At 47.7% G+C, this 23,543-nt stretch overlaps 1 protein-coding gene across 1 annotated transcript; it reads left to right on the forward strand.

The window, feature by feature from the left end:
• Window positions 1-350: 350 nt before the first annotated feature.
• Window positions 351-22,834, forward strand: LOC146959845 (leucine zipper putative tumor suppressor 2 homolog). The gene is made up of 4 exons (XM_085772848.1): window positions 351-979; window positions 1,832-1,954; window positions 18,776-18,922; window positions 21,378-22,834. Exons 1-4 carry the CDS (start codon window positions 356-358, stop codon window positions 22,101-22,103), a joined length of 1,620 nt encoding a protein of 539 aa, XP_085628974.1. The 5' UTR covers window positions 351-355; the 3' UTR covers window positions 22,104-22,834.
• Window positions 22,835-23,543: the final 709 nt, after the last annotated feature.

Raw genomic sequence — 23,543 nt, forward strand, 5'->3', positions numbered from 1 at the left:
AGAAGTCACACACTTCTTTAAGTCAGTTTTGCTTCTGTTGTCAACGCTGGTGTGCACTCCCTCCCTGTGTCTTACATTTAATGAAGACCTAAAATTCAGGATCTCAAAAAATGTGAATATCAAAAAAGACCAATTTAGTATTAAGCATTTTAATATGGAAATGTTGACCTTCTGAAAAGTATGTCCATCTCTATGCTCTCAGTACTTTGTTGGGACTTTTCCATGATATTCTAGTTTATTGAGATGCACCTGTATATTTGCTGCCAAGGCCTCTCTGACCTCTCTTTTTGGCTACATTACCTGTCGTACCGTCTTCTCATCCTTGGTCCTTCCCTCGTTTTCTTTCCTCTAGAACATGGAGAAAACGGTGCTGCGGCCCACTGCCTTCAAACCGGTCATACCGAAGAGCCGCACCTCCATGCAGTACCTCTCCCCTCGCCATTGTGCCAACGCACCCGAAAGCCAAAACAACCTGAACCTGCTCAGCCCCACGCACAGAGACGTGTCGCCCTCCTGCTCTGAGAAGCGCAGCTCGTACGGCGGCGCCCGCAACAGCAGTATCGGTGGCAGCAGCGGTGGCGGCGGCGGTGGCGGTAACAACCAGTCCTGCTCCCTGTCCGACTCTGGACGTAACTCCCTCTCCAGCCTGCCGCCGTACAGCGCCGCCAGCTACAGCTTGGCGTCGGGCGAGGCCTCGGTCGGCCACCTGGAGCCCCTGAAGAGCGCCGCGCCCGTCGCTGCACACGGACACTCCAACTCCGACAGCGGGCGCTCGTCCTCCAGTAAGAGCACGGGCTCCGGGTCGATCAGCGGCCGGGGGCAGCCTCTGTCCGACAGCGGGTCGAGCGGCCGCTCCCCCGGCCCCGTGGAGGGTTACGAAGGCGTGGTGAGGGACCTGGAGGACAAACTGAGGGAGAGAGACCTGGAGCTACAGCAGCTCCGAGACAATCTGGACGAGAACGAAGCTGCAATCTGTCAGGTGGGGAGAGAAACGAAATTATTTACGTGAAATTTACAAACAAAGTACATGAAGTTATCATGGGTGTTACAATTAAGATCACGACATATTTTCCCACATACATAATGCTATAACAGGGCTCCAGACTGCCCGGAAATGGAGGCATTTTGCCCCTAAAACTTGAGACAGTGCAAGTAAATTTTTCATCTACTTGCTCATGTGCAACCAGTAAATTTCCATGTTTTTCTATCAACACATGAACCCATGAAACGTGGAAGGGGCGACCCAAAGAATCTGTTATCGGTCATCACAGGTGGCAGGCCAATATGTGTGAGGACCATGAAAGAAAAAGAATGTAAATATTTGATTTGCAAGTTGATTTATGGTGTGCTCCCTTAAATCTTTTGCTTGCGCTCCTAAAATTTTAAGTTAGGGGCCACTAGTAAAAAAAAAAGTTAGTCCAGACTCTGGAGCCCTGAATGATGTCATACTACTCAAAGTGCATATACATACTGAAAGTTCAGTACATTTCTCCAACTCAAGTCTTAAAACAAAGATAAGTCTCTCCATATAATAGATTACTTTCACGATCCCGAGCTGCTGGTCCAGTGTTTTTCTTTTCTTTTTTCTTTCCTACTACTGGACAAAAGTATCTTCAATAAGTTTTAATCCTTGTGTAGGACTGTTTCTAGTATTTTACCAAGATATAAAGTAACAAAAGAGTAATCTAACTCTACACCCATTATTTTGTGTATCTCGGGAGCCACATTGGATTGGATTTTTGAACAGGCCCAAAAGACATGGAAATGATTATGGATGTTTGTTTTCTGCTGTAAATTCTCATCTCTGTCGTCTGTCGTCTCGTCTTTGCAGGTTTATGAGGAGAAGCAGAAGCGCTTCGAGCTGGAGCTGGAGGAGCTGAGGCAGAGCTGCGCCACCAGGATGCAGGTGGCGTCTCAGAAGGCCCAGAGAGCCCAGCAGGTGCTTCAGCTGCAGGTGAGAAACTTCCTCCTCACACACAATCAGTAGATAATCAATCAGTTACTGACAAAACAGTCGCACCATAAAATCCACGAGCAGCTGGAAGGAAGTTCTGCAATCCTTAAAAAAACAAAGATAATTAAAGCCGCAAGCGGCGATGGCGGGCCCTCGCTCGCCCATGCCACCGCGGGGCCTGAGGCACGCCGGGGCTGTGGCGCGTAGCAGAAATGGAGAAAAAACCCGGAAGGAGGCCAAAATTGCAATGTTTCGTTCATCCACCAGGGGGCAGTAACCGCATGTGGTATGGTGCGTTCAGGGGCGGTCCCTCATCACTCATGTGAAGTTTGGAGTGAATCGGACAAAGCATGAGGGAGTTATGAGCAGTTAATGGTTCGTCCACCAGGGGGCAGTAATGGGATGCGTGCAGGTGTGTTCAGAGTCAGTGCCTCATCACACATGTGAAGTTTCGTGGAAATCGGACAATGTTGATGTAAAATATGGTACTTCCTGTTTCCACTAGGGGGCGAATGAGTGAGATCGCCTATGAGTACATAGAAACATTGAGGTCGTGACCCTGGACCTGTGTACCAATTTTCATGTTGATAGGAGTTCAATAAAGCCATCCAAATGGCAAACGTATTGTCATAGCGAGGAATGTTAGCCACGCCCCCACAGGGACGCCATTACTCGTAGCTTCACAGTCTTCATAATGTAACTTCACCAACTGGTTCTGCATGTTTTAGAAGTGGAATGAAGTTGATGGGGCAAAGTATGTACATTTTCCAAATTTTAGTACACTTCCTGTTACCACCGGGGGGCGCTATGAGTTACGTGGGAAGTTAATATATCGGGACGTTCAGGGCGGAGCCATCATCATGTCCAGCAAGTTTGAAGTTGATTGGATGAAGTATGTGGGCGTGAGAGCCACTCGTATGGACATGGCGAGCACGCCAAAGTGAATTGAGCGCTGGCAGCCACGCCCTTTGACCTACGGACTCACGGAGCACAAGATAAGCTCAGCTAGGTCTGGAGATGTGGTATACCTAATTTCAACTTGATCGGGCGAACGCTGTGGGAGGAGTTCGTTTTGAGCGGGAAAAATCAAAACCAAAATGGCCGACTTCCTGTTGGGTTGAGGTCATGAGGTCAAGAGGATTTTTTGTATATCTGGGTATAATACATATGTGTACCGAATTTTGTGTGTGTATGACAAAGTAAGACGATGGCGATGCCATTGACACGTGTTTGTAGGGGGCGCTATTCAGCCATTTGGCCACGCCCATTTCCAACGACTTTAAAATATCAAATTTTTCGCGAGGCCTGATGTGCATGCCAAAATTCACGCGTTTTGGGGCATGTTGAGGCCCCCAAAAATGCGATTTTAGGGAGAATATAATAATAAACATAGCAATTACAATAGGGCTTTCGCTGGGCGACTTGCAGTCGCCGCTCGGGCCCTAAATATTTGAACATCTGCATTCCCAAGAACGACTGGGCAAACTTGATGTGCTGTGTGATCCAAACAGCTGCTGATGGAGCTGGTGATGTAGTGGTGGTTGTTGTTTTACAGCTGAGAATCTTATCTTTATCCAAAGTTATTATCTGTAAAATAGATAGCAAAACCAACAGGAAATTAAAGCCGCAAGCGGCGATGGCGGGCCCTCGCTCGCCCATGCCACCGCGGGGCCTGAGGCACGCCGGGGCTGTGGCGCGGAGCAGAAATGGAGAAAAAACCTGGAAAGAGGCCAAAATTGCAATGTTTCGTTCATCCACCAGGGGGCAGTCATCGCATGTGGTGTGGTGCGTTCAGGGGCGGTCCCTCATCACTCATGTGAAGTTTGGAGTGAATCGGACAAAGCATGAGGGAGTTATGAGCAGTTGATGGTTCGTCCACCAGGGGGCAGTAATGGGATGCGTGCAGGTGTGTTCAGGGTCAGTCCCTCATCACACATGTGAAGTTTCGTGGAAATCGGACAATGTTGATGTAAAATATGGTACTTCCTGTTTCCACTAGGGGGCGAATGAGTGATATCGCCTATGAGTACATAGAAACGTTGAGGTCGTGACCCTTGACCTGTGTACCAATTTTCATGTTGATAGGAGTTCAATAAAGCCATCCAAAGGGCAAACGTATTGTCATGGCGAGGAATGTTTGCCACGCCCCCACAGGGACGCCATTACTCGTAGCTTCACAGCGTTCATAATGTAACTTCACCAACTGGTTCTGCATGTTGTAGAAGTGGAATGAAGTTGATGGGGCAAAGTATGTAGATTTTCAAAATTTTAGTACACTTCCTGTTACCACCGGGGGGCGCTATGAGTTACGTGGGAAGTTAATATATCGGGACGTTCAGGGCGGAGCCATCGTCATGTCCAGCAAGTTTGAAGTTGATTGGATGAAGTATGTGGGCGTGAGAGCCACACGTATGGACATGGCGAGAACGCCAAAGTCTGATGAGCGCTGGCAGCCACGCCCTTTGACCTACGGACTCACGGAGCACAAGATAAGCTCAGCTAGGTCTGGAGATGTGGTATACCTAATTTCAACTTGCTCGGGCGAACGCTCTGGGAGGAGTTAATTTTAGGCGGGAAAAATCTACACCAAAATGGCCGACTTCCTGTTGGGTTGAGGTCATGAGGTCAAGAGGCTTTTTTGCATATCTGGGTATAATACATATGTGTACCAAATTTTATCAACATCGGACAAAGTCAGTCAAATTCCCTATGGGGATTTTGAAAGTTTGTAGGGGGCGCTATTTCGCCATTTCGCGTCGACCATGTGCGACGACCCAAAAATATCGAATTTCGGATGAGGCCGGAGGGACATGCAAAGTTAGACAACTTTTCCAGTTGGGGAAAGGGGCGAAATTGGGGAAAGAAGAGTCGCGTGAATAATAATAATAAGAATTAAAGCCGCAAGCGGCGATGACGGGCCCTCGCTCGCCCATGCCACCGCGGGGCCTGAGGCACGCGGGGGCCGTGGCGCGGAGCAGAAATGGAGAAAAAACCTGGAAGGAGGCCAAAAATGCAATGTTTCGTTCATCCACCAGGGGGCAGTCACCGCATGTGGTCTGGTGCGTTCAGGGGCCGCCCCTCATCACTCGTGTGAAGTTTGGAGTGAATCGGACATAGCATGAGGGAGTTATGAGCAGTTAAAGGTTCGTCCACTAGGGGGCAGTAATGGTATGCGTGCAGGTGTGTTCAGGGTCAGTCCCTCATCACACATGTGAAGTTTCGTGGAAATCGGACAAAGCATGAGGGAGTTATGAGCAAATAAAGGTTCGTCCACTAGGGGGCAGTAATGGGATGCGTGCAGGTGTGTTCAGGGTCAGTCCCTCATCACACATGTGAAGTTTCGTGGAAATCGGACAAAGCATGAGGGAGTTATGAGCAGTTAAAAGTTTGTCCACTAGGGGGCAGTAATGGTATGCGTGCAGGTGTGTTCAGGGTCAGTCCCTCATCACACATGTGAAGTTTCGTGGAAATCGGACAAAGCATGAGGGAGTTATGAGCAGTTAAAAGTTTGTCCACTAGGGGGCAGTAATGGGATGCGTGCAGGTGTGTTCAGGGTCAGCCCCTCATCACACATGTGAAGTTTCGTGGAAATCGGACAATGTTGATGCAAAAAATGGCACTTCCTGTTTCCACTAGGGGGCGAATGACTGAGATCACCTATGAGTACATAGAAACGTTGAGGTCGTGACCCTGGACCTGTGTACCAATTTTCATGTTGATAGGAGTTCAATAAAGCCATCCAAAGGGCAAACGTATTGTCATAGCGAGGAATGTTAGCCACGCCCCCACAGGGACGCCATTACTCGTAGCTTCACAGCGTTCATAATGTAACTTCACCAACTGGTTCTGCATGTTGTAGAAGTGGAATGAAGTTGATGGGGCAAAGTATGTACATTTTCCAAATTTTAGTACACTTCCTGTTACCACCGGGGGGCGCTATGAGTTACGTGGGAAGTTAATATATCGGGACGTTCAGGGCGGAGCCATCGTCATGTCCAGCAAGTTTGAAGTTGATTGGATGAAGTATGTGGGCGTGAGAGCCACACGTATGGACATGGCGAGAACGCCAAAGTGAATTGAGCGCTGGCAGCCACGCCCTTTGACCTACGGACTCACGGAGCACAAGATAAGCTCAGCTAGGTCTGGAGATGTGGTATACCTAATTTGAACTTGATTGGGCGAACACTCTGGGAGGAGTTAATTTTAGGCGGGAAAAATCAAAACCAAAATGGCCGACTTCCTGTTGGGTTGAGGTCATGAGGTCAAGAGGCTTTTTTGCATATCTGGGTATAATACATATGTGTACCAAATTTTATCTACATCGGACAAAGTCAGTCAAATTCCCTATGGGGATTTTGAGAGTTTGTAGGGGGCGCTATTTCGCCATTTTGCGTCGACCATGTGCGACGACCCAAAAATATCGAATTTCGGATGAGGCCGGAGGGACATGCAAAGTTAGACAACTTTTCCAGTTGGGGAAAGGGGCGAAATTGGGGCATGAAGAGTCGCGTGAATAATAATAAGAATTAAAGCCGCAAGCGGCGATGGCGGGCCCTCGCTCGCCCATGCCACCGCGGGGCCTGAGGCACGCCGGGAGTGAGGGAGTTATGAGCAGTTAAAAGTTTGTCCACTAGGGGGCAGTAATGGGATGCGTGCAGGTGTGTTCAGGGTCAGTCCGTCATCACACATGTGAAGTTTCATGGAAATCGGACAATGTTGATGCAAAAAATGGCACTTCCTGTTTCCACTAGGGGGCGAATGAGTGAGATCGTCTATGAGCACATAGAAACGTTGAGGTCGTGACCCTGGACCTGTGTACCAATTTTCATGTTGATACGAGTTAAATAAAGCCATCCAATGGGCAAACGTATTGTCATGGCGAGGAATGATAGCCACGCCCCCACAGGGACGCCATTACTCGTAGCTTCACAGTCTTCATAATGTAGCTTCACCAACTGGTTCTGCATGTTTTAGAAGTGGAATGAAGTTGATGGGGCAAAGTATGTACATTTTCAAATTTTAGTCCACTTCCTGTTACCACCGGGGGGCGCTATGAGTTACGTAGGAAGTTAATATATCGGGACGTTCAGGGCGGAGCCATCATCATGTCCAGCAAGTTTGAAGTTGATTGGATGAAGTATGTGGGCGTGAGAGCCACACGTATGGACATGGCGAGAACGCCAAAGTCTGATGAGCGCTGGCAGCCACGCCCTTTGACCTACGGACTCACGGAGCACAACGTAAGCTCAGCTAGGTCTGGAGATGTGGTGTACCTAATTTCAACTTGATCGGGCGAACGCTCTGGGAGGAGTTAATTTTAGGCGGGAAAAATCAAAACCAAAATGGCCGACTTCCTGTTGGGTTGAGGTCATGAGGTCAAGAGGCTTTTTTGTATATCTGGGTATAATACATATGTGTACCGAATTTTGTGAGCATAGGACAAAGTTAGATAGCAAAATTCTCTATGGGCATTTTTGACTTTGTAGGGGGCGCTATTCCGCCATTCTGCGTCGACCATGTGCGACCACCCAAAAATATCGAATTTCGGATCAGGCCGGACGTCCGTGCAAAAGTATACGCATTTTCGCATTTGGGAAAGGGGCGAAATTGGGGCACGAAATGTCGGAAGAATAATAATAATAATTAAAGCCGCAAGCGGCGATGGCGGGCCCTCGCTCGCCCATGCCACCGCGGGGCCTGAGGCACGCCGGGGCCGTGGCGCGGAGCAGAAATGGAGAAAAAACCTGGAAGGAGGCCAAAAACGCAATGATTCGTTCATCCACCAGGGGGCAGTCACCGCATGCGGTGTGGTGCGTTCAGGGGCCGCCCCTCATCACTCGTGTGAAGTTTGGAGTGAATCGGACAAAGCATGAGGGAGTTATGAGCAGTTAAAGGTTCGTCCACTAGGGGGCAGTAATGAGATGCGTGCAGGTGTGTTCAGGGTCAGTCCCTCATCACACATGTGAAGTTTCGTGGAAATCGGACAAAGCATGAGGGAGTTATGAGCAGTTAAAGGTTTGTCCACTAGGGGGCAGTAATGGGATGCGTGCAGGTGTGTTCAGGGTCAGCCCCTCATCACACATGTGAAGTTTCGTGGAAATCGGACAAAGCATGAGGGAGTTATGAGCAGTTAAAGGTCCGTCCACTAGGGGGCAGTAATGGGATGCGTGCAGGTGTGTTCAGGGTCAGCCCCTCATCACACATGTGAAGTTTCGTGGAAATCGGACAATGTTGATGCAAAAAATGGCACTTCCTGTTTCCACTAGGGGGCAACATGAGTGAGATCGCCTATGAGCATATGGAGACGTTGAGGTCGTGACCCTGGACCTGTGTATCAATTTTCATGATGATACGAGTTCATTAAAGCCATCAAAAAGCCAAACGTATTTTCATGGCGAGGAATTAATGGTAGCCACGCCCCCACAGGGACGCCATTACTCGTAGCTTCACAGTCTTCATAATGTAGCTTCACCAACTGGTTCTGCATGTTTTAGAAGTGGAATGAAGTTGATGGGGTCAACTATGTATTTTTAATGAATTTTAGTTCACTTCCTGTTACCACCGGGGGGCGCTATGAGCGACGTAGGCAAATAATATGTCGGATCGTTCAGGGTCTCGCCATAGATTTTTGCACCAAGTTTGAAGCGTCTACGATCAAGTATGTGGGCGTGACAGCCAATCGTATTACATGGCGATCACGCCAAAGTGAATTGAGCGCTGGCAGCCACGCCCTTTGACCTACGGACTCACGGCGCACAAGATAAGCTCAGCTAGGTCTGGAGATGTGGTGTACCTAATTTCAACTTGATCGGGCGAACGCTGTGGGAGGAGTTCGTTTTAGGCGGGAAAAATCAAAACCAAAATGGCCGACTTCCTGTTGGGTTGAGGTCATGAGGTCAAGAGGCTTTTTTGCATATCTGGGTATAATACATATGTGTACCAAATTTTATCAACATCGGACAAAGTTAGCAAAATTCCCTATGGGCATTTTTGGAATTTGTAGGGGGCGCTATTCCGCCATTTTGCGTCGACCGTGTGCGACCACCCAAAAATATCGAATTTCGGATCCAGCCGGACGCCCATGCAAAAGTAGACGCATTTTCGCCTTTGGGAAAGGGGTCAAAATGGCGTTTTAAGGGTGTGGGAATAATAATAATAATAATAATAATAATAATAATAAACAGCGCGATTTCAATAGGGCTTTCGCTGGGCGACTTGCAGTCGCCGCTCGGGCCCTAATTAAAGCCGCAAGCGGCGATGATCGGCCCTCGCTCGACCCATGCGACCGCGGGGGCCTGAGGCGTGCGGGGGCCGTGGCGCGAAGCGAGAATGGCGAAAAAGCGCTGCGGGAGCGGAAAAACGCAACGTGCGGTTCGTCCACTAGGTGGCGCTACGAAGCCAGAAGCGGGTAGCGGCGTTCAGGAGCTGACCGGGATCAAGCACCTGAAGTTTGATGTGAATCGGACAATGTAAATGTAAAACAGGTCACTTCCTGTTACCACCAGGGGGCGCATTTGTATGAATCCAGATGTGGGTGGGTGTGTTCAGGGGCGGAGTGTCATCACACGTGTAACATTTGAAGTCGATTTGACAATGTAAGTGTAAAGCAGGTCACTTCCTGTTACCACCGGGGGGCGCATTTGTATGAAGCCAGATGTGGGTAGGTGTGATCAGGGGCTGACCGGGATGAAATCTGTAAAATTGGAGGTCGATTGGACATTGTAAGTGTAAAGCAGGTCACTTCCTGTTACCACCGGGGGGCGCATTTGTATCAATCCAGATGCGGGTAGGTGTGATCAGGGGCTGACCAGGATCACATGTGTTGAATTTGAAGAAAATCGGACAATGTAAGTGTAAACCAGGTCACTCTGACTACCGGGGGCGTATTTGTATTAGGTTTGTTCAGTGGCTGACTGGCATCACCCATGGTAAATTAGAATTGAATCTGCTCATGTAAGTGAATGCAACAATAAAGCAGGTCACTTTCTGTTACCACCGGGGGGTGTACATGGGAAGTTTATACATCAAAACGTTCAGGGCGGAGCCATCGTCATTCACAGCAACATTGAAGTTGATAGGATTAAGTATGTGGGCGGAGCATCCGCTCGAAGGTGAAATGGCGAGCAAACAAAAAGGCGCCAAACTTGACAAGGCCGCAGAATCCACGCCCTTTGACCTAGAGACTTGCGGAGCACAACTTTTAATCAGCATGGTATCTCGCTGGTCTGTAGCCAATTTGAAGTTGATCGGACAAAATCTGTGGGCGGAGTTAACTTGTTTATGTAAAAAAAGTCACTTCCTGTTACCACCGGGGGGCGCATTGAGCAAAGTGGGATATTGATATATCGGGCGAATCAGGGACTCACTGCCGTAATTGCAATTCAAGTTTGAAGTTGATAGGATAAAGTATGTGGGCGTGACAGCCAACCGAATTTGGATGGCGTTCGAGCCCAACTTTGGCGCCCACCAGAAGCCACGCCCTTTGACGAATCGAGCTACGGAGCACAATCTTTACTCAGCTAGGTCAGAAGATGTTGTCTATCAAATTTGGAGCGTGTCGGGCGAATCGTTTTGGACGAGTTAATTTGGCGCCAAAAACGACCAATTCAAAATGGCCGACTTCCTGTTGACATTTCACCATGACATTAAGAGGCTTTTTTGTATATCTGGGTATGGTACATATGTGTACCGAATTTCGTCCGTCTAGGCCAAAGTGACCCAATTTCCCTATGGGCTTTTTTGAACTTTGTAGGGGGCGCTATTTCGCCATTTCGCGTCGGACATGCGCGAGCAGCACAAAATATCGAATTTCGGAAGAAGCCGGACGTCCGGCAAAAAGTTCACGCATTTTCGAGTTGGGGAAAGGGGCGAAATTGGGGTTTGAAGGCGGAGAAGAATAATAATAATAATAATTAAAGCCGCAAGCGGCGATGGCGGGCCCTCGCTCGCCCATGCCACCGCGGGGCCTGAGGCACGCCGGGGCCGTGGCGCGGAGCAGAAATGGAGAAAAAACCTGGAAGGAGGCCAAAAACGCAATGTTTCGTTCATCCACCAGGGGGCAGTCACCGCATGTGGTGTGGTGCGTTCAGGGGCCGCCCCTCATCACTCGTGTGAAGTTTGGAGTGAATCGGACAAAGCATGAGGGAGTTATGAGCAGTTAAAGGTTCGTCCACTAGGGGGCAGTAATGAGATGCGTGCAGGTGTGTTCAGGGTCAGCCCCTCATCACACATGTGAAGTTTCGTGGAAATCGGACAATGTTGATGTAAAATATGGCACTTCCTGTTTCCACTAGGGGGCGAATGAGTGATATCGCCTATGAGTACATAGAAACGTTGAGGTCGTGACCCTGGACCTGTGTACCAATTTTCATGTTGATACGAGTTCAATAAAGCCATCCAAAGGGCAAACGTATTGTCATGGCGAGGAATGTTTGCCACGCCCCCACAGGGACGCCATTACTCGTAGCTTCACAGCGTTCATAATGTAACTTCACCAACTGGTTCTGCATGTTGTAGAAGTGGAATGAAGTTGATGGGGCAAAGTATGTAGATTTTCAAAATTTTAGTACACTTCCTGTTACCACCGGGGGGCGCTATGAGTTACGTGGGAAGTTAATATATCGGGACGTTCAGGGCGGAGCCATCGTCATGTCCAGCAAGTTTGAAGTTGATTGGATGAAGTATGTGGGCGTGAGAGCCACACGTATGGACATGGCGAGAACGCCAAAGTCTGATGAGCGCTGGCAGCCACGCCCTTTGACCTACGGACTCACGGAGCACAAGATAAGCTCAGCTAGGTCTGGAGATGTGGTATACCTAATTTCAACTTGCTCGGGCGAACGCTCTGGGAGGAGTTAATTTTAGGCGGGAAAAATGTACACCAAAATGGCCGACTTCCTGTTGGGTTGAGGTAATGAGGTCAAGAGGCTTTTTTGCATATCTGGGTATAATACATATGTGTACCAAATTTTATCAACATCGGACAAAGTCAGTCAAATTCCCTATGGGGATTTTGAAAGTTTGTAGGGGGCGCTATTTCGCCATTTCGGGTCGACCATGTGCGACCACCCAAAAATATCGAATTTCGGATCAGGCCGGACGTCCGTGCAAAAGTATACGCATTTTCGCATTTGGGAAAGGGGCGAAATTGAGGCACGAAATGTCGGAAGAATAATAATAATAATTAAAGCCGCAAGCGGCTATGACGGGCCCTCGCTCCACGCCACTCGGCGTCCTCGCTACCCCCGGGCCGCTCTTCGAAAACCCCCGCGCGCAACCGGACGTGGGCGGCTGCGTCGAGGGCGGTCCCCTCGTCGAACACGCGAAGTTTCGAGCAAAACGGACAACGTACGATGGAGTTACGGCAGGTTTACGGTTCGTCCACCAGGGGGCGGTAACGGGATGCGGGCCGTTGCGTACGGGGTCGTGACCTCATCACACATGTGAAGTTTCGAGCCGATCGGACAATGTCGATGCAAAACGCGACATTTCCTGTGTTCACAAGGGGGCGTATTGAGCGAGCTAGCGTACGATCAAATGGAGGCGTAGAGGACCGGCCCCTGATCATGTACTGAAATTTTGAAGTGACTACGACCAAGTATGTGGGCGTGGAAGGCAAACGTAATAGCATGGCGACTAAACGAGCAGTTGGCCAACTTTGTCGCCCCCTAGCGGCCAAGCCGTTTCACGTAGAGAAAAGCTTTTAATAGCGTTTGACCAGCTCGGTCTCCTGATGATCTGTAGCGAATATGAAGTCAATCGGGCAAAATCCGTGGGAGGTGGCAGTTCACGATGGAGCGCTATTCCTGTCGCCGCCACAAGGGGGCCATTAGCCGTAGCGTCATAGCGTTCACGAAATACCTTCACCAACTTGTTCGGCATGTTTTAGAAGTGGAATGAAGTTGATGGGGTCAACGATGTATTTTTAATGAATTTTAGCGCACTTCCTGTTACCACCGGGGGGCGCTATGAGTGACGTAGGAAAATAATATGTCGGATCGTTCAGGGTCACGCCATCATCATGTGCACCAAGTTTGAAGCCGCTGCGATCAAATCTGTGGGCGTGATAGCATTTAAACCTTTTTAGCTGAATTCGGGAACTTGGCCGTGCGCTAGCAGCCACGCCCTTTGACCTACACACCTGCGGAGCACAAGCCGTAATCAGCTCAGTCTGGAGATGTTCCGTGCCCAATTTGAAGTCAATCGGGCGAACTCCCTCGGAGGAGTTCGTTTTGCGTCAAAGAAATGCTAACCAAAATGGCCGACTTCCTGTTGGGTTTAGGGCGTGGCTCCAATTCAATTTTTGGTATGTTTGGGTATGATACAGGTGTGTGTCGAGTTTTGTATGTGTACGACAAAGTAAGCGAAATTTGTCTATGGAGAATTTCGGAAAAACTTCTAGGGGGCGCTATTGAGGCATTTAGCCACGCCCATGGGAAACGACTCTATCCGCTGAAAGAGCTCGCCATTCTTGACCCGTGGATGAAATTTCGTGAGGACACGCCTTCGTTAAAGCCACGAAAAAGGCAAACGTAATTGTACGATAAAAAATCGTCAGTCGCCGCGGCGGCACACGGACGCCGTTCGTCGTATCTTCACAGCGTTCATAATGTAGCTTCAGCAACTGGTTCTGCATGTATTAGAAGTGGAATGAAGTTGATCGGGTGAAGTATGGATTTTTAATGAATTTTTGCGTACTTCCTGTTACCACCGGGGGGCGCTATGAGCCAGGCAGGAAGTCGATACATCAAAACGTTCAGGGAGGAGCCAACGTCATGTCCTTTGAATTTCAAGTGGCTACGACGAAGTATGTGCGCGTAATTGGGAAACGTAATTTTACGACAAAAAATCGGCAGTCGCCGCGGCGGCACACGGACGCCGTTGCTCGTAGGGTCAAAGCGTTCATGATGTAGCTTCACCATCCGAGTCTGCATGTACTAGAAGTGTAACGAAGTCGATTTGGTCAACTACGTATTTTTAACGAATTTTTGTACGTTTCCTGTGACCACCGGGGGGCGCTATGAGCGACGTCGGCAAATAATATGTCGGATCGTTCAGGGTCTCGCCATAGATTTTTGCACCAAGTTTGAAGCGTCTACGATCAAGTATGTGGGCATGAGAGCCATTCGTATTTACATGGCGAGCACCGAAACAGTCGCCAAACTTCGGGGCACGCCAGAGGCCAACCCCTTTGAGCTACAGACCTGCGGAGCACAAGATAAGCTCAGCTAGGTCTGACGATGTTCTGAACCCAATTTGGAGCCGATCGGGCGTAACCCCTCGGAGGAGTTCGTTTTGCGTAAAATAAATGCTAACCAAAATGGCCGACTTCCTGTTGGTTTTTGGGCTTCGCACGAAACAAATTTTTTTCATGTCTGGGTATGATACATATGTGTACCAAGTTTGGGCAGCCTGCGAGAAAAAAAATTTTGGTCCCTATGGCCGGGGGTCAAAAGTTCAAGGGGGCGCTGTTGTGCCAATTTGCCCCGCCCACAAACGGCGATAGTATCAGATCGAAATTTTTTCAGGTCCCGACGTGTGTCCCAAATTTCGTCCGTTTCTCGTCTTGGCAAAGGGGTCAAATCTGCGTTCAAAGTCGCGGAATAATAATAATAATAATAATAATAAAAATAAACACTTGCATTTCGGGGAATTTTGCGCCAGGTCAGTGGAGTACTTGATTACTTGCTTGCTTACTTGTTGTTACTCGTCGGCTGGCACGTCGACTAATGTGGATGTCGAATAACAATAGGGACCTCCCTGGGTCGTTGACACAGGCTCGGGCCCTAATAATAAACATTACAATTTCAATATAGCAATTTTTCCCCGGGGGGTCTTCCATACCACATGATTACTTCACTACTTGATTACTTTGGGGTCACTTGCACTTTGGGGTCACTTGCACGTTGGGGCATGAACGAATTTCAATAGGGCTTTCGCCAGGCGACTTGCAGTCGCCGCTCGGGCCCTAATAATAAACAGCGCGATTTCAATAGCCCCTCGGGCGAGTGCTACTCGCCGCTCGGGCCTAATAATTAAAGCCGCAAGCGGCGATGGCGGGCCCTCGCTCGCCCATGCCACCGCGGGGCCTGAGGCACGCCGGGGCTGTGGCGCGGAGCAGAAATGGAGAAAAAACCTGGAAGGAGGCAAAAAACGCAATGTTTCGTTCATCCACCAGGGGGCAGTCACCGCATGTGGTCTGGTGCGTTCAGGGGCGGCCCCTCATCACTCCTGTGAAGTTTGGAGTGAATCGGACAAAGCATGAGGGAGTTATGAGCAGTTAAAGGTTCGTCCACCAGGGGGCAGTAATGGGATGCGTGCAGCTGTGTTCAGAGTCAGTCCCTCATCACACATTTGAAGTTTTGTGGAAATCGGACAATGTTGATGTAAAATATGGCACTTCCTGTTTCCACTAGGGGGCGAATGAGTGAGATCGCCTATGAGCATATGGAGACGTTGAGGTCGTGACCCTGGACCTGTGTACCAATTTTCATGTTGATACGAGTTCAATAAAGCCATCCAAAGGGCAAACGTATTGTCATGGCGAGGAATGGTCGCCGCGTCGCCACACGGACGCCATTACTCGTAGCTTCACAGCGTTCATGATGGAGCTTCACCAACTGGTTCTGCATGTTTTAGAAGTGGAATGAAGTTGATGGGGCAAAGTATGTACATTTTCCAAATTTTAGTACACTTCCTGTTACCACCGGGGGGCGCTATGAGTTACGTGGGAAGTTAATATATCGGGACGTTCAGGGCGGAGCCATCATCATGTCCAGCAAGTTTGAAGTTGATTGGATGAAGTATGTGGGCGTGAGAGCCACTCGTATGGACATGGCGAGAACGCCAAAGTCTGTTGAGCACAGGTAGCCACGCCCTTTGACCTACGGACTCACGGAGCACAACTTAAGCTCAGCTAGGTCTGGAGATGTGGTATACCTAATTTGAACTTGATCGGGCAAATTCTGTGGGAGGAGTTACGTTTAGGCGGGAAAAATCAAAACCAAAATGGCCGACTTCCTGTTGGGTTGAGGTCATGAGGTCAAGAGGATTTTTTGTATATCTGGGTATAATACATATGTGTACCAAATTTTGTGTGTGTACGACAAAGTAAGACGAATGGCGATGCCATTGACACGTGTTTGTAGGGGGCGCTATTCGGTCATTTTGCGCCGTCCATGTGCGGCACCACCAAAATATCGAATTTCGGAGAAGGCCGGACGTCCGTGCAAAAGTAGACGCATTTTCGCATTTGGGAAAGGGGCGAAATTGGGGCCAGAAGTTGCGTAAGAATAATAATAATAATAAACAGCGCGATTTCAATAGGGCTTTCGCTGGGCGACTTGCAGTCGCCGCTCGGGCCCTAATAATAATAATAATTAAAGCCGCAAGCGGCGATGGCGGGCCCTCGCTCGCCCATGCCACCGCGGGGCCTGAGGCACGCCGGGGCCGTGGCGCGGAGCAGAAATGGAGAAAAAACCCGGAAGGAGGCCAAAATTGCAATGTTTCGTTCATCCACCAGGGGGCAGTCACCGCATGTGGTGTGGTGCGTTCAGGGGCGGCCCCTCATCACTCATGTGAAGTTTGGAGTGAATCGGACAAAGCATGAGGGAGTTATGAGCAGTTAAAGGTTCATCCACTAGGGGGCAGTAATGGGATGTGTGCAGGTGTGTTCAGAGTCAGTCCCTCATCACACATGTGAAGTTTCGTGGAAATCGGACAATGTTGATGTAAAATATGGCACTTCCTGTTTCCACTAGGGGGCAAATGAGTGAGATCGCCTACCAGCATATGGAAACGTTGAGGTCGTGACCCTGGACCTGTGTACCAATTTTCATGTTGATACGAGTTCAATAAAGCCATCCAAAGGGCAAACGTATTGTCATGGCGAGGAATGGTCGCCGCGTCGCCACACGGACGCCATTACTCGTAGCTTCACAGTCTTCATAATGTAGCTTCACCAACTGGTTCTGCATGTTTTAGAAGTGGAATGAAGTTGATGGGGCAAAGTATGTACATTTTCCAAATTTTAGTACACTTCCTGTTACCACCGGGGGGCGCTATGAGTTACGTGGGAAGTTAATATATTGGGACGTTCAGGGCGGAGCCATCATCATGTCCAGCAAGTTTGAAGTTGATTGGATGAAGTATGTGGGCGTGAGAGCCACTCGTATGGACATGGCGAGAACGCCAAAGTCTGTTGAGCACAGGCAGCCACGCCCTTTGACCTACGGACTCACGGAGCACAAGATAAGCTCAGCTAGGTCTGGAGATGTGGTGTACCTAATTTGAACTTGATCGGGCAAATTCTGTGGGAAGAGTTAAGTTTAGGCGGGAAAAATCAAAACCAAAATGGCCGACTTCCTGTTGGGTTGAGGTCATGAGGTCAAGAGGATTTTTTGTATATCTGGGTATAATACATATGTGTACCAAATTTTGTGTGTGTACGACAAAGTAAGACGAATGGCGATGCCATTGACACGTGTTTGTAGGGGGCGCTATTCGGTCATTTTGCGCCGCCCATGTGCGGCACCACCAAAATATCGAATTTCGGTGAAGGCCGGACGTCCGTGCAAAAGTAGACGCATTTTCGCATTTGGGAAAGGGGCGAAATTGGGGCCAGAAGTTGCGTAAGAATAATAATAATAATAATAAACAGCGCGATTTCAATAGGGCTTTCGCTGGGCGACTTGCAGTCGCCGCTCGGGCCCTAATAATAAACATTACAATTTCAATAGGGCTTTCGCTGGGCGACTTGCAGTCGCCGCTCGGGCCCTAATAATAAACATTACAATTTCAATATAGCATTTTTCCCCCTGGGTCTTCCATACCACATGATTACTTCACTACTTGATTACTTTGGGGTCACTTGCACATTGGGGTCACTTGCACGTTGGGGCATGAACGAATTACAATAGGGCTTTCGCTGGGCGACTTGCAGTCGCCGCTCGGGCCCTAAAAACAGGTACAAAGGGGGTAAACACTACTTTCTTACATAAATACGTAAAACCTTCCTTTTTAATAATAGTTAGGGATCTGAGTATGGCATCTTTTCTTAATGTCTTCTTAAAATTGATTTGTTTTAACTTGGTTTTAACGCAGGCGCTAACTTTTATTTGTATGATTGCTATTGTTTTATTGTTCATCACTGTGTCTTATTACCTTTTGATCGTTTTTTGATTAATATTGTTTTTAATTGTCTGATGTTGTTTTGTTTAAAGCACCTTACAAAAAGTGCATCTTTTTGTATGAAATGCACTATATAAATAATAATAATATTATTATTATTATTATAAAGGTTGTCCATCTAACAGCATTTAGCTCTGTTTTAATCTATAGGCTGTAGGTCATTTGTGTAAAATAGGTTTTATTTTGCTGTGTAAACTTTAAACCGAGTAAAGAACAACTGGAAACAGGCTGACATACAGTATTTTCTCCACATGCAATATTCCTGCCTGTACAATTTACTAATAATATTTGATAATATTTTGATTTTGGCTTTTTTTTCTCAAATTGTGTGACTTTTATAAACTATATTTTAAAATTTTATGAAATTATGAATTGATTCAATTTGACTAATCTGCATTGACTTGACATTGAGAAGCTTCTGTTCATGTTATATCACAACCAACATAAAAATAGAAGCTAGCTGGTGGCTAAAATTAGAAATACATTGATTGTTCTCTCTCTTTATCTCTCTCTCTCTTTCTCTGTCTGGATACAAATTCAAATACGGTCTGATGCTGATCTGATATCGGCGCTCTGTCTGTCTTCCCAAATTTAAACTCCTCTGACCTTCCTGTTTGGCGACGACATCTGCAGGTGTATCAGCTGCAGCAGGAGAAGAAGAAGCTGCAGGAGGACTTTGCTCAGCTCCTGAAGGAGAGGGAGCAGCTGGAGGAGCGCTGCACCTCCTACGAGCACGAGAAGATCCAGCTGGGACCTCGGCTGGAGGAGACCAAGTGGGAGGTGAGCTGCTTTCCTCAAAACGTGACCCAGACAGAGGACGATGAGGAGGTTTGGGCTGTGAAGTTAAAGTTCAACACTGTTTTATGTTATCAATATTGATTTTGACTCTTTCTTGTTACTCTCTACTAAAGAACTACTGTTTCACTAGTATCAATCTAACTATGGTGGTCCATAATATAGAGTTTACAGAGTATACAGTATTTACACATAGAGGGTTGAAGATGATGAATGAATTAAATTTGGGGTTTACAAGACACAAAGAAAACAAACTGGGACCAGAGTACGCTGTCAGCACATCAATCAGATCATCTTTGGAGGAAGGAAAGAAGAGAAAACAACACCACGCTTCAAAGGAGTTGATCAAAGATTTATTAAACAAACTATCCTGTCTTCTTGTCCATGCATTGGAAATAAAATTAGCCGTCTTAAACACATTGTAATTAAACACCCATTTCAGTTTTTGCTCATCAGAGCATCAAAATGTTTCACTAGTATCAATCTAACTGTGGCAACTGGTCCATAATAGACAGTATTTATACACAGTATTCACAGATAGAGGGTTAAGGATGATTGATTGCTTTTGTGCACTTCATCTCATCTGTTCAGGATGTGACAAAATGCAGCTTTAATGAATCCTTTGACTGATGTTTTGAGACCCTTATCACAGTCTGACAGGAAACGTTCATTGAAATAATCATTTAATAATATCAGATGTGTTGCTTTTTTGTTTTTTTTAACAACTTTATTCATCATTTTTCGATATCAAAAACATTGACATCATTGGTTAAGTATTTAGTACAGAAGAAGTTGTGAACCCCACCCCCCAGCCAGGTGGCATCCCCACAACAAACACAGCCACACAGATACATGAACCAAACAGGCAACAGGAAACCAAAAGAAGAAAACAAATATAAACAAATACAAAAAAAGACGCAAACCAATTATGGTCATAACCTCTGGCATAAGAAAAACAAAAGAGTCCCAACAATTGACACTCTGGTCATGTAAGAAAGTTGTGTTGCTTTTTGAAAATAATCAAAGAATATTTTCGACTCGTCTGAAGATGTTTGGCTATCGATGATGGTTGTTATCCTTCTCGCTCAGGGAGGATGAGTCTCACCTCACAGCTTCTTTAATTATTCAGCTGTTGTTACAGACTCCTGCTGCTGCTGCCAAGAGAAACACGATCACTGTCTCTTTGTGCTAAACTCAAACGTTGCTCAGTTGAGGTTTGGTGGATCAGTGAGGTGACACACAGTATGCAGCAGGGGGAAAGGTCGAGGCAGGTTTGTGAAGCATCAACGCTGAATCTTAAATGTGGGGCCGGATACGTCAAGGTGCTCGTGGTTTAACCTGTTAATGTTCAACATGGATAGGATTTGTACATTTGAGAACTTTGTACCATTATACACTTGGTATCGATCTATAATCTGTTAATGAGTTAGTCACTGCTACGACGGAGTATTAGGGCCACATTGAGAAAAAAAAAGGAATTCACAGACTTCGAGAATAATCTTTCTGCAGGATAGATGCATTGCATTTTCTTGCATATTCTTTTCAAAGCCCTGATACTGATGACAATGTGGTGCTGATAAGCCAAAAGATCAAGTATCTCCTTGTTTGTGAAACGTATACAAGTACGACTTCACAAAATGCTCCACGGCCTCAATTTGAACAACTCTAAAACAACAGGTTAAAGGGATAGTTCAACATTTTGGCAAATTGGCCCATTGCCATAATCCCTGTAGTCATAGCAGTAGGTTCGTTACCTTTAATTGTCGGTGCAAGCTGTTTTTAGAACGGCAGAGCAGAGCCGTGAGCTGCTCAGAGCTACGCTACGGAGGCTAATGGGATTTCTTGGTTTCCCTCATCAAACTCATCAAATACACAATCCAACAACTCCAAAACGCTCTGGTGGACAAGTTGTGACCTGCACATTCACCACGCTATGAGATAATAACACAACGTTACCAGACAGAGTTCGTTGTTTTAGAGGCAAATGCAGAGACTGCTGATGAAAAACTGCCCCGACAGGAACGCTAATCAGTGGTTTTGCATGAATTTGCCTCGAAAACAACACCGTCTCATAACGTTCTGTTATTATCTCATAGTGTGGTGAATGTGTAGGTCACAACTTGTCTATGAGACCGTTTTGTGGAAACCAAGAAATCCCATGAGCCTCCGTAGCGTAGCTCTGAGCAGCTCGCAGCTCTGCTCGGCCGTTCTAAAAATAGCTTGCACCGACAATTAAAGGTAACGAACCTGCTGCTACGACTATAGGGATTATGGCAATGGGCCAATTTTGCCAAAATGTTTAACTATCCCTTTAATATTTTATGACTTTATTCCCGAAGTGTGGCCCTAATCCTCCATCATACACTGCAGATCCACTGTGCACTGTATTTTTTGTCTGTTTTTTTGCGCTTCTGATCCGCTCCGTCTGTCTCGGCCTCAGGTCTGTCAGAAGTCGGGGGAGATCTCGTTGCTGAAGCAGCAGCTGAAGGAGGTGCAGGGCGAGCTGGCTCAGCGCGTGGGGGAGATCGTGTCGCTGCGCGGCCAGCTCAGAGAGGCCCGCGGCGAGCTGACCAACACCCAGGTGCTGCTGCAGGAGGCTCACGGCGCCACGCGCACCCGCACGCTGGAGCTGGAGGTCTGCGAGAACGAGCTGCAGCGCCGCAAGAGCGAAGCGGAGCTGCTGCGGGAGAAGGTGGGGCGGCTGGAGGCGGAGCTCGTCCACCTCAGAGACGCTCTGGCCAATCAGGGCCCGGGGAACAGACAGTGCCAGGTGTTCCAGGAAGCCGAGGAGCACCTGCTGGCGTACGAGAGCGACGAGGCGAAGGCGCAGCGGCAGAGCGGCGGTGGCGGCTGCGGCGGCGTCGAGGCGCTGCAGAGCATGAAGGCGCAGATGGACAGGATGAGGGCGGAGCTGGACTTCGAGCGCCAGCGGGCGGAGCAGCAGACCGGCGGCTTCGAGGAGGAGCGGCGGGTCTGGCAGGAGGAGAAGGACAAGGTGATCCGCTACCAGAAGCAGCTGCAGCAGAACTACGTGCAGATGTACCGCCGCAACCGCGAGCTGGAGACGATGCTGCAGGACATGAGCCACGAACTGGAGAGCAGGGAGGACGACGAGGGCAGCGGCAACGAGATCAACTTCGACGAGATCGCCGCGACAGAGATTTGACCTTTTTCTGTCCTCGTCTTCGTCCTCGTCTCTCCATCTTTTTTCTTTTTTCTTTTTTGATTTGCACTACTGTTGTCAGCTGAACCTTTTCTCTCGTCTTTGAGGAACGTGACGAACAAGAAGAAATGTGTAAAAACGAAGACAAAAACAAACAGCAGCCACGATTTAGCTCTTCTGCCTCGTTGTTGGTCTATTCTTTTACAACCTGCGCCCTCCGTTATCAACTCCACGTCAGTGTTTGTGGGAGAGTTGTTGTTGTTGTGTATGAGTAACTCCAACCTTTCTCCCCCCCCCTCGCTCCCCCTCCCTCTCCTGCTGGTTTCAGCGCCGCTCTCCCACTCTCGCGTTCACAGTCGACTCTAATTAGCACCGTTAATCTAGACGAAGCCCACACAGTTGTCGACTCACAGCGAACGTGGGACACCACCACAACTTCAGCGTGAATCAGATCCAGGCGCTGATGATGACGACGTGGAGGAGAGAGAATCATGTTGTTGATGCTGTTTTCTTTCAGAGCAACAAACAGCAGATGTTTCCGAAAACATGTCAAACTTCCAACGTGAATTAAAACAAAATTTAAAACAAAAACTAATTGTCCAGCCGCATATGGCACAGATTTGACTACTAATACAAGGTCCAGTTTTAGGGAAATAAAGTTTTAAGTTGTTGCTTTTATATTCTGGTTAGATAAAAACAGCGCGGTGGAGATGACATCAGCACAGTGTGATGTCATTAAAGGGATATTTCACCCAAAATTCAAATTTCACTCATTATCTCCTCACCCTCATGTGGACTAAGGGCTGGGAGAAGTTTCAGAGTCCTCCGTGCCTTCTCTGAGTTACGGGGGGGGGGGGTCCGTGCAGCAATGCATTGCCATATGACGGTTGCGAACGGGGCTCACTTTTCTTCGTCCAAAAAGACGACATGAGGGTGAGGAGATAATGAGTGAAATTTGAATTTTTGGTGAACTATCCCTTTAAACACAACAACACCTCACATCCAGTGCGTTTCTCTTCTTCTTTTTTTTTCTTCAACTCCTGAGAAATAACCTGTAGGAAGCTGCAGGACAGTGTGTGTCAGTTTTTTACCTGTTTATCATGAGATGATAAATGTCACAGAGAATAAACAGACCTTTTCCACAGCAGGTATTTTGACATGGAGGGGAAAAAAACAAAAAGCACCAGTGATAGTAATTACATTAACGAGGGCTTCGTCCTGTGACGGTGAGTCAGTGTGAACAGACCACAGCTGAAAACTGTTGACTCACCGCGCTGCGTTCACACGTCAGAGACGTAATGGGGAAAAAACGAGGGAAAACACCCTTTAATCTGATATTGTTTAGTTAATACACAACTCCAACAATGTTAAATTAGCTGCTTTCATTGTTGTGTTATGTAGTTGTAGCATCATATATAAACATCTCCAATAAAATCAACGTGT

Source organism: Trachurus japonicus, unplaced genomic scaffold (genome assembly GCF_045865225.1).
Source record: "Trachurus japonicus isolate A0001 unplaced genomic scaffold, Traja_1.0 AP031019.1".
Taxonomy (NCBI): domain Eukaryota; kingdom Metazoa; phylum Chordata; class Actinopteri; order Carangiformes; family Carangidae; genus Trachurus; species Trachurus japonicus.

Coding starts and splice junctions, on each gene's coding strand:
- LOC146959845 (XM_085772848.1), top strand. CDS start 356: ATGGAGAAAACGGTGCTGCGGCCCACTGCCTTCAAACCGGTCATACCG. Junction 980..1,831: donor ACGAAGCTGCAATCTGTCAG/GTGGGGAGAGAA, acceptor TCGTCTTTGCAG/GTTTATGAGGAGAAGCAGAA. Junction 1,955..18,775: donor AGCAGGTGCTTCAGCTGCAG/GTGAGAAACTTC, acceptor CGACATCTGCAG/GTGTATCAGCTGCAGCAGGA.